Genomic DNA, 12,107 nt, shown 5'->3' on the forward strand with positions numbered 1-12,107 from the left:
GACTTTTATCTTAATTGTTGCTACTCCTGTATTATGACCATTGTAATGCATTCCACCCATTAGAGAACCAGGTTTGCTATGACTTTAACTGGAGGGATAAATCCAATTTACAATCAGTAGCGCTCTGTTCTGCACCATAATATCAATCATAATGTCAATCCTATTGGAAGTACGTAGCCATTTCCCCCCTATTTCTTTATTAAAAATATTTTATTCATTCTTTTTGCACAAAAGGCACGGTACAAAAGCAAGCAGTATTCAGTGATAACTTAGAAAGCAACGAAGTGGCTTAATCTTGCAAAAGAGCTCTGAGTGCTAATCTCTTCCCTTGTGTTTGTTAGAGGTTACGCATATTAGTTATTTGCCTGACCAGGATCCTAACTGCATTAATTTACATGATGATATTACAGATGACTGTGCTTATAATATTTATTTGCAATAAGCTGTGTTGGAAAGAACTGATTTTTGCTCATTTCAGACACACGGGGCTGTGTCTGCAGGTGTTGACACGTGCATTGCTGGCATGAAACACGCAGTACGTTCGTGTATGTTCACATGATGTGTATCTTTCTGTGTATACTTGTGCCTTTTTAACTAAAAAGATTACATACCTGTGTCAGTCTAGTCCTAAAATTTCTGTTTTGCTCCTATGCACTTTAACAATAAATAGAACTTCAGACAAAAGATGTAACTGTTTCAAACAGTCTCTTTCTATATGGGTGTGTAATGCTGTCATATGATAAAATGAAACTGATGTTCTGCAGAGAATAAGTGGAGGTTGTCTGGATTACACGTCTTTGAGGAAGGTGCTTGGATTTAATTTAAAGTTACCAGGAGACCTTAATTTTATCACTGTTTGGAAATTTAATTGACCTCCTTGTTTCTCTTACTCCTTTTAGTTTCAGTTTTACAGCTATTACTTCTTAGCCTTTCTTCAGTAGTTTAAAGTATGTTTAGTATTCCTTATTTTCTCTGTGGAAAAATACCCATTACTTTAATTAGGTTTTAACTGTCTTTTAAAAGATGTAAAGAGATTGAGATCTTAGCTCATTATGAGATGTTTTTTTCCTCAGACTTTAACCTTTTTTTGGTTCCTTTTACTTTCCCTCATTAATTGGTTATAGCTTAAATACATAGCCATGCAGATAACAAAAGCGAACACTATAGCCCAATACCTGTATTGCTGTTTCTTTTTAAAGTGAGCAAAAGATCTCCTGTTCCCAGAAATTATGCCTTTTTCCCCATGCTTTTCTTGTCACCATACTGCACAGGGAGCACTCATTGACATCCCTGTACACTCTGAGACATAGATCCTCTTCAGAATTGCCTTCCAGTGTAGTGTTATAGAGCCTGCACTGTCACTCAGAAACATGATTTTTTGAGTGGTTGTGTTGGAATTCTTCGTTATCTAATAGGTATCTTGGTCACCAACTCATTTTCATGACTGTCTTGCTTATGTTTTCTCCATTCCATTCTTGCATTATTTACAGGTTTTACCAGTGGCTTGCATATTTATTTTAAGATCAATAATATTGAAGAAATTATTTCTCTTTGCAGTCACCAAAGAACTCTGCCATATGCTTTTAGTTCCAAGTAAAAACCTACTGTTCTTGAGAACCTAAATTTAGCCAGTTTTATTCTGTTTAACAGTTACTAATTTTTTAATCAGGATATAGCGTGCTGAGTTAAACATCTCATTGAGTATCACAGAGCAACGTTTATCAATCCAACCTGTAATCTGATCAGAGAATGAAATCTGCTTTTGACATAAAATTCTGTTGATAGACATTAATTATGTTCCTTGCCTTTTCATTATTTATGAGTTGACTCTTGCCAGATGTTTGACTGCATCAGCTTTAGAATCCTTTCTTTCCAGTGACTGTAATTTCCTTAGGTCAAAGACAGTACCATAAATCATGATGCTTAGACTGATTAGTGCTGTAGAAGGGGACAGTGAACTTGTTAAGGCAATAGAGAGGTGAGGGGAAGAGGATAAGAAAGAAGCATAGAAGTTCCTTTCTCTGCCATGTGTCAGAGCATACACACTCTCCTTGCATAATCCACACAGGATACACCTTCTCCTCCATTAAATGCACACGTGCTCTCAGTCAGAGGGGACAGAAGTAGAAAAACCCACGTAAGCTGCATTTGCATATAGACAATGCAGCCTTATTTTGATTTGCCATAATCCAGAAATGAAAAAACCCGCACGTAGCAAGCATGCTGCCTTTCACTAGTGCAGGAAGAGAAGGGATGGAAATGGAGTGCCAGCACTGGAGAAGTTCACATCTCCAGCTGGTGATGGACTAGGACTCTGCAGCCACATCCCTAAGGAGAGTCCAACGTGTATTATGGGTCAAGGTGGAATGGGTATGTCTGAGGCATGGACAGTCTGCATACACTGTGGTTTGATATGCTCACCACTCTACAGCGGAGGTGCTGTAGTTGATCATTGGCTGCTGTCTTCAGGGGCAAAATCTTCCATTCCAGTACATTTGTGCACACCTTCCTGCGCTTGTAGTCTGCTTATGTGCTGTTGGACCTTAACTGTTGGTGAGAGGCTTAAATTATAGTCTTAATTTTTGAGCAGGTCTTCAAATAATGAGCTTAATCTGTCCCTTGTAACTTAATTTTATTAGAGTAACTGGCACATCCAAAAAGAGCCAGGCCATTCATTAGTCTTATCATAGCTATTTGGAAGAAATGGGGAATAAATTATGCATTCTAAATATTGCTTCCAAAGCTGCAGATTTCTAATGCTCTGCAGTCTTTGGGATACATCTTAGTCTTAAGAGTGTTGAAGCAGTAGAACTGGGTGTAGTTTTTAGTATGTCGAGGTTTTTTGTTTATGCATTCTGAATGAGCAATACAACGTCTAACATACCTAGAGAGGGCCAAGATTTAAACTGTATTTTGAGAGTTAAAACATAAGCAGACTTCATGCATGTATGTTTGAACTTACTGTCTCCTTTTGCTTTTTGGAATTGTCAGAGAGAAAACAAACTTTCAGAAACCCCCATCCACTGTAGGATATCTTGTACCAATAAACCCATAACAAGGAACTTTTCATTAAGGCAGATAAAAGAAAGAAAAAAGATACTTAGTCTGATGCAGCTTAAGAATTAGTAGGGAACATACATTGTGAACAGAATACTAAGAAGCAAGTTGGCCACATCCAGTGACAGCTACCATGCTGTTGCCCTGTCCAACCTTCAAACACATTTCCTCCTTATTAATTCAGAGCTTGCCTTTGTGGTGTATGACATAAGTGCTGGTAAATGCAGGATTTTGTTAAGAAGATTGTATAATCTTAATGAGAAAATGTAACCTAGTTGCTTAGTATTTCACTTGGAGGAACTAAATCTAACATGTCAAAGATGAGTGATGATGATGATTATCTCAGAAACTGCTGATAGCTAACTGCAGCAAGTTTGACAGGATGAAATCTTTAGGGTAAGGCAGTGTCTGTTGCATCTGCAAAGGTTATCCTTTAAGTGAGATAGACAAGATCTATGGAGGACAAAGTATGGAAAACGCATGCTTTGATAAAAGCGCTAATGTGATTTCTTTTTCGAACAGATTAAGAACTCTGTCAAGACAGATGAGCCTGGTTTTGGGGAACTGACAACTTTGGCATTCCACATATAAGCAGGATAGAGCAGGCAGTGAATGAAAACTCTACATTTCTGTGTAAACTAGCCAAAATAAGAACTTGAGGTCATTTATTTGCATTATTAATTACTAAGTCAGCATTTCATGACTTGAGGGGATTGCAAGTTTGAAGAAAGAACAGCTTGTAATAAAGCAAAATAAAACATGAAATATGCTAAAGCATCAGATAGGGATAAATGCTATTTTTTGCTCTTTCAGTTATTCTAATGTAAGATAAACAGGAAATAGACATATAAATTAGAGATTTTACATACTAAATTTGCAGAGAGCAAATTTAGTTTGCTTTTAGTTACTTTTCCAGAGAGCAGCAGCACTTAGATTCTGGAACAGTCTACTTCATTTACACACATCTAAGTTAAACATAATTATTACTAATAATTATTATTATATGTACGATTAGACTGAAGAAAAAGTGTTTGGGGGCTCTTAAAGATGAGAAGGACGATGCTTGTGAAAACGTTGTCTGTCTAAGGCTGATGATATTGTGCAACAGATCTTTTCCATTAAAGTTATGCATATTGTACAGAAAGAAGGCATTATGCATTGAAATCCATGTTATGCTTTCCAAGGGGGAAAAAACCTGTTTGCAATGTAAAAAAGGCAGCGAAGAAAAGACAACTTTTTCTCTAACGAGACAGAAATGAGCCTCTTTCTGTTTTCTGCAAAAAGTAGTGCATGATCTCAGGAAAGGCATTTGGCAATTTGGTACCTCATTTTTTCATTTTCAAATGGGGCCATTAACTTTCATTAATTTCCAGATTTTCTGTCTGATGGAAAGCTTTTCAAGTGCAGGCATAAAAATAGCTGTGGAAGAAGAAAAATTGTTTTTAACTAGAAGTGAATCCACTGAACAACTCTCTCTCCCCTGTCAGTAGCATTAGCTGAATTTGAAAACTTTTGGATAAGAAATAAAACGCAGGAAAGAAGATGAATATGCAATGCATATATAAATGTATGTTCGTACACATTTATGCATACATACATACTTAATACCATACAACTTTCAGTAATTTCTACAAAGTCCTGTTCAGGGTTACCCTATGAGAGTGGAACTGGGCAAATCTACAAACATGCAGCCCTGAGACCTCTGTTTTGGAGTTCATTTTCCAGCAGGAAAAAGTTCTTTGAACACATTGCTCCCCCTCTCATGGAGGTAAACTACTAAACAATGTTGGCCTCACGTATTGCTTATCATTTCCCAATGTTGTGTATTTCTGATTCACCAAGAGACCTTGAAAAAAGTTACATTTCAGGGATAAACAACAACTACAAGTTCAAATTTCAGAACTGGAAGAAGGGAAGGAAGATGCTGCTGTAAATTGTAGTTTGAGGTCTTTTGGACAGGAAGGTCACAGTTCCCTGCAGTATTAAACTGAATGTTTGAAGATGATGAAATAGGCTGGTTTGTAACATTAATTTGGAAGCTGTGTGAAGATTCAGCTGTGTAAGGATTTTAACTGATGATCCTGAACATATCCCTTAAATATTTCGTCCAGCATGTGAGTAGTTAGTCAATGAGACAATTCCTACTTGCCTCTTCAATGTTACTAAATCTACCAAATGTTTCTTACCTGTACTGCAGGTGCTACTTCTAGTTCTGATGTTGAATCAGTGTCGAAAGCGCTCTTGACATTAGTCAGCTCAGACTGCGATCTATTTTCTGTGGACCTAGAAATAACACATTTACAGACTTACCACTGTACGCTGATACACTGCCTTATGTATTTCAGGCTTACAGCCCGTGCTGGCCAATTAGTTTATTTCTTTTTGCTGAGCTGTTGAACTTGGAGATATCAAAGGTGCCTGGAGCCTCCTGAGTGTTCCTGCTATTCAGTTGTTCAGTCCCATGCAGACAATAGTTAATGCAACAGAATCAGGCCTAATTTACCAGTAAAGCACTGAGCATATATGAACATGAACCCAGTCTAGTGCAACGGAGATGATGTCTCTATGACTTCCTAGTAAAGCAAAATGAGGTTTGGTAATGGCGCAAGACTGCAACTGCAGTCTTTGTCTAACAATTAACCACTGCTTTACAAGACTTCAGCCTCGCTTATGTGCTGTTTTTTATTTTTCTTTCTTTTGTGCCACTATATCATAATATTCTTTCTTAGAAAACAAATGAAAGCAAAATTTGTACCATAAAAGCTCTTTTGATTGAGCTCTAGATGATGATGATGATGTTCGTTCTGCAGAAGGATGGACCTTGCAGTTCCTGTCTCCAGGAAAATTGACATCATCCCATTTCTCAATCTGTGTCTGAATATCAACTGAAAGATAAGAAAAAAAGAAATGAATCTTTCAAAGAAACTGCTGTTTCTTAAATTAATTTTCCTCTGTTAAGTAAATGTTCAGAAGAAATTGTGAAGCTGCACCACCAAGTATTGTTTTAATTAAGGTCCAATATACAAAATGCTGTGCACCTTTCTTGCAGATATTCTCAAAAAATATTTGGAATTTGCATCATTTGCTAAACAATGATTTTTAAGGCTGTGTCTTAGTTTCAGCTGAGGTGGAATTGTTTTCTTCAGAGGGTCTGGTATGGTATTACAGCATTCTCAGTCAGAATGTCAGTGGAAATCTTGACTTAAAATCGGTGATTTGTGTGTCAGAACTGATTAAATTCTAGTTAGGAATATTTAATGTGTTTGTATTGTATTCAGATTGTAGAAATAGAACTTCTAGTGACTACCACTTACAAGTGACTGTGCAGGAAGCCAATAGGATTCAGTGATGTTTGCAAAAATGAGATGTTTAACTCCTGTTTGAAGATAAAGTTCTGTAAAAGAATTTCTGTGCTGATGAATGGAACATTTCCTACCTTGGTATAAATTACATTTACCTTGCAAATTTCTCAATTGCAATGCAAGTAATTTAGTTTGTATGGAACTAAATTAAGTTCACCTTTTCCAAAGCTCATCAGTAGATCACGCTTGGCAGGATATTGAGTTGTTTGGGTTTTTTGTCCAAATGTATAGCTCTTTTATCAAGAATGGAACTTTTTTTCTTTAGTATGCATGATGAAACAGTATTAAAAAAAGACTGTAATTATTTGTAGCACTTGCAGTTCTGAAAAGGACACTCAGTGCAGCCTGTCTCTAATGTGGGTTCTTTTCTAATGATATCCCTCTACATTTTTTTGCTTTTACTGATCCTGTCTAAATTCTTTCTTGGAAACTCAGATCTTGTTTGCAGATTTACTGACAGCTTTTCAGGTGTATCAAAAAAGGCAAAATTTACACAAAGTTAAGCATACACTCCCTGTTAAAGTGCAGTGCAACAAAAAGTCTCATCTTGCTCACTATTTTGTGCTAAGAAATAAACCTGTGCTAAGCAAGGCTGTGTAATACTGATATAATAGCTACACTCTTACCTAAATCTAGTGAAGACTTGTCTGAAACTCTGACAGTCTGAACTTTCTGTTCAGTATCCACACTGATAAGGTCAGAATTGTCTGTCTTCTTTCTGTGGGCTGAAGTTTTTAAGCCTTCACCTCTTGATGGATTCTCTGATTTCTTTGCTTTGTTTTGGGTTTGTAAGGCAGGTTCACTAAGATCCAAGAGATCCAGACCTGTTGATAATACTTAGAGACAAAATGTTAGAATTCAGTGTTGTTTTAATTCAAATAACTCGCATTTGTTTTGTTGTTGTTGTTTTTTCTTAGTTGGAACATGATTTAATGTATTAGACTATAGTAGATGTATCTTTCCAGGCTAAGGCTATCTACTAGCAAATTCAATTATAACTAGTGATTTCAGGTACTTAACTGGGTGAAGTTTAAAGAAAAAAACTGATTTGCAAGAAAGGCTTTCACTCTGAGAGTCTTAAGATTGTAGCCTAAGACCACATTTCCTTCTGTTTTGAAGGTTTCTTGTACAATTGAACGTTTAGATTAGATTTAGTTTAATGCTGTGACTTATCGTGTACTGATAAAAGTTGCTTAGTGCACTACTGTTGTGTCACATGCCAGTAAGGAAAAAAAAGGAAGAGTGGACAACTTTCTCTACCATTTAATTGAGAGATTTCCTTTTCAAAGATGCTGAATTATGCTTATTTTCATTAAACAACTACTTTAAATAACTTAAAAAACATATTTCTGAAAAAACTGAACCCATCTTTCTTGTTCTGGAAGGCAACTCACCTTAGTTTCTTAGAACTAAGCATGATCAATTGAGCCATTGATTTGTGGCACTAAAGGATATGTCTTGGTAATGGAACTCTGTAGGTAATGTTGGTGGTAGGCCTTGGTGATCTTGGAAGTCTTTTCCAACCCAAATGATTCTATGATTATTTGATTCTGTAAGGTTAAAAATGTTTCAACTTTGCACTCTCAGTGTTTCTGGACAAAACTTAAAAACTAGAGAAGCGAGTTCATGTTAGTTCACTGTGAGTCTGTCTTCTTTTAGATTCTTCAAAAAATCATAGTATAAACTGTGTTTTGTGTCATTTAAAGGAATTACGATCAAATTCTATCATAAATATTAGAATATATTGCTGGACAAAACAAATGTGAAGTTTGTGAAGTTAATGAATCTTTTTAAGATAGGAAAGGAACCAGAGAAAACAAGAGCTGTGTTTGATTCATCCAGGTGTTAAAGTTTGGCAAAAACCAATAGATGCCACTATTTTCCAAAGGCTACATCTGCTAGAGATGCAAAATACATATGAAGGGTGAGAAAGAAGAAGTTGTGCAAGAAAAGTTGCAAACAGAGCTAGCTCTGGCACGGAGAGTATGATCCTAATAAAAAGAGAGCTGTGGATCTAAATCATGGCTGGCAAAGGATCTGAGATTCTGAAAGTTAAGGGTTTTGCTGTACTGAAAGAAGGCTATTGCACAGAGGACTGTAATGTAATCTTTTCCTCCTGGAAACAATCTCTGTTGCCTGAAATTTGACCAACTTCTCTTGTCAAAAAAAAACCACAAGTTTGTGGTTATTAACTGTATCTACTGTCATTGCTGTGTGTCCTTTTCAGGATGAATATTGCATATAATAATAAAATACATTGCTTTAGCTTATAAAGACTGTATCTATATGTAAGCCAGTCTTCAGTCCAAGTTTTATATTTATGAGTTATTTGAAGAGTAACAGTTGAAATTCTTTAGCATGTAAAGAACAGGAAAACATCTTCATTATCAGTTTGTAGGGGAGGTGTTTTTGGCACATGAATTAGCGTTGTCTGTTGTAGTGCTTTAGCTATGTTCTTAGGAAATTACCAAATTTCATCAGTCTTCATAGAATAGAAAACTTTGTTATTAAGTACATCTGATACTCAGGGCAGATAGAGGATTTGATGCAGAAATAGGCTATTTAGTTTTACAACAAACAACAGTCTTAAACAACCTGAAACATTTATATTCATCTCTGTAATATCTTTAGCTACCAAAAAGGAAATAATATTCACAAGGGTTCATTCAATTCTGTGTTCCAATTTTGTTATTAGAACTCATATACTGCTTTAGACATGTAACAATATAATTAGATGTGAAGATAATCACTGTCAATCAGTCATTTAGACATTTTTATAATTTGCGTGTGTATACGCTTTAATTAAATGGCTTCTAACAAGGCAAGTCATTGTATAAGACAGCAGTAGAACATAGTAACCTATTGATTTTATGCTATCGGTCAGTCAGCTCAAGTGCTTAGTGAATAGAAGTGCTCAAGTGCTCAAGTGAATAGAAGGTGACCATCTTCTAAAAGCACTTCCACAGGGCGCTACATTTCTCTCAATTCACACATCTTTCAGGATTCACTCCGTATTATCTGCTGTACTATCTCAGCACAACACAAAGCAGAAAAGAAATTTGTGAAATCCTTTCATTACTGAAGTTTCCCAACTTAGCCTAGATAAGCTGTTTTGATGTTTTCCCCTTTTCTCAGACATCCCATCCAAGCCTTGGTTAAAGCACATGTTTCTAAAGAATGGGTTTGGATAAAACTAAATTAACTGTGGCTTACCTGTAGGTTAAATTTTTGCAAAAACAAAGTTTGAGGATTTGTTGAATAGATTTACACTTCCAGTTGAAGTTGCCTTTAATTCAAACTCAGAGATCTGCTGGAGTAAATGTGACTTGGACCACACCAGATTTGACCTCAAAAGTAATGATCAACGTTTTTTCAAATAGATCAATCAATTATAATCAGTATATAATTTTGTGCAAATGGTAACAAATCTTTTTAAGTGACTTAATGAAATCACTTGACAAAATGCACAATAATTAAAACAAATTTTTAATCTCTATTCAGGGATAGTACAGAAATTTGTTTACCTGCAGTATTTGAAGTTACAGGCCTTGCAACAGCTTCTTGTTTAGTTTCACAGAGAAAGTCATCAATGGAGGGACTCAGAAGGGGTCTGCTTTCTTGTTGCTCGTTCACTAGCTAGCAACAAAAAAACTCAGGGTCACAAAGTGTTGTGTTGGGTTGCACAGTTAAAGAAATGAAACATTTTTGTAGAAAATAGTGCTATATTTTGGATTGTTAGTGAGTAAGAGATTGAAATTAGGAGATGCACAAATAGCTCCAAACTTAACAAAGTTATATTCCAGTTTTATTATAGTCCATGGGAATTACTTCATACTCTGGCTTGTAAGGCGTTCAAGGTGTGATGTAACTTCCTTCAAACCAATCAGTGAAGTTGGCCTTCTCTATCAGGAGACTAAGCAGGGATCTTTTAATATTTGGAAGCAGTCTTTTTCTTAGCATGCCTCTCCACAGAATTTCCACAACACCATTCCATCCAGAAAATATGCATTAGCCCATTAAACAGGAAGTTGCTGAGACAGAAAACACTTCTCTGCAATACAAGGACATATGAATGACAGTGGATGGTCCCTGGTGAGTTTATGAACTTCCTGCATGAGTTTTGACTGTATGAAGACTCATCATACAGTTTGTATTTATGAGTAGTTTTCCTTTTTCATTGTAATTGTGGTTGTGCATTGGTTTTCTACTACATAAAAGAAATCTCCATATTACAGGCTTTTCATGTATGAAGTATTTTAAAAGATAAGCAGAATGGTCTCATAAATAAAAATCTCCTCTCTACTATCATGCTCTGAAAGATCAAGCCCAACGGTGAGCTGGACAGACAACTGATGGTGTGCCCTGCATTGATTTCATCTTAATAATATGAACAGTTTTCTCTGTGTCTGTTACTTTCATCCTGAGCTCTTTCAGCCTTACTGTAATCCTCTCTCCTCCATTCCCGTCTATTTTTCCTCTTTCTGCTGTTGAGTTATCCAGCTGTTCCCTTATGCATATTTCAACTTTTGAATTGAGGATGCTAATATGTAGAAAAACTGGCAGAACAAGGCATTCCTTTATCCTCATTTCATGTTTATTAATTACTACTATTTAGCTACCATAGTAATGGTATTGCCACTAAAGTTACTATGGCAAAACAGCTTAGGTTCACTGTCATTAGTTACTTGATTTTTGTATTCCAGTGTTGCAAGGAAATACTTTTTACTTCAAAAGCCCATAATTTTGATAGATCAAACTTCTAAGCTGGTACCTAAAGCTGGCTGGCTGCATAATATGTGCGCTCATTTATTTGCCTGGAATCTTACGGTTTTGTACTGAAATATCAATTTAAATGACTAACATGGAAGACAGATAAATGATTGCTTGCCCAACTGTGTGTAGCAGAATGTGGAAATGTGGGCATTTAGTTAAGAAATCTGGCAGTGGTACTGTCTCAAACTCTACTTCTGCATGCTAAACCGAGACTGCAGCTGCACCTTATAAGGGGAATTTATCAGTTGTTTTATAACTATCTGCATTGAACACTCACTGTGTCAGACGTTATTTGCTTAATTTGGCAAATCTCAAGCTTGATTGGAAATTGCTTTTACACCAGCTGAACAACTTTGATTTCCATTAAAGGTGGCTCTACTTTGTCCATGTTATCTCTAGCTGTATATATTTACCTAGTATTTAAGTAATTAAGTATTTAAGACTTAAGATGACTTAGGACATCTCTATAGATGCATTTTTGTCTGTGCTTTGGTGATCTATTGGTGGAAAAAAACAAGAGTGGGTGCCTAGGTAATTCTTGACCAAACTAGTTTCAGTATTTTAAAGGTTTATGGTCAACTCCATATTTGCTCAATTTGTAAAATTTGCTCAAATAATTCTATATTTTCATTCTAGGCAGTAGCATCAGTAACAACTGTTGTACTTTTGCAGTAAATTGCATATTCTGGTGAGCATAGTGTCCAGCAGAAAGATTGTCAAAGCATCTGAATCATCTGTGTCTTTATTTTGTGATAAGCTACCAACTTAAAGGAAAGTCTGACATTGCTTGGAGGGGGACAGGAAGGATTACAGAAGAGTGGCAGTATACCAGTAGTAATAACTGTAAATGTAAAAACTTCTATGAAGTACTCTTTCCATATATGTACAGGTATATCAGTAGGGCACATCATCATG

General features: G+C 36.0%; 1 protein-coding gene across 2 annotated transcripts in view; it reads right to left on the reverse strand.

Moving 5' to 3' along the window:
- PEX5L (peroxisomal biogenesis factor 5 like) overlaps positions 1–12,107 on the reverse strand; it is a 36,491-nt gene that overhangs the window by 12,320 nt on the left and 12,064 nt on the right. Inside the window, exons 2-5 of one of the 2 annotated variants that reach the window (XM_042881177.1) lie at positions 9,944–10,055; positions 7,046–7,255; positions 5,813–5,942; positions 5,244–5,340 (exon numbers count right to left, since the gene is read on the reverse strand). In XM_042881177.1, the coding sequence (XP_042737111.1) occupies positions 5,244–5,340; positions 5,813–5,942; positions 7,046–7,255; positions 9,944–10,055 (549 nt within the window). The remainder of the gene's footprint in view (positions 1–5,243; positions 5,341–5,812; positions 5,943–7,045; positions 7,256–9,943; positions 10,056–12,107) is intronic. The other variant, XM_042881178.1, reaches the window with a different exon arrangement.

This window comes from Lagopus leucura, unplaced genomic scaffold, assembly GCF_019238085.1.
Source record: "Lagopus leucura isolate 7727_CA_CO unplaced genomic scaffold, USGS_WTPT01 Super-Scaffold_100029, whole genome shotgun sequence".
NCBI lineage: Eukaryota > Metazoa > Chordata > Aves > Galliformes > Phasianidae > Lagopus > Lagopus leucura.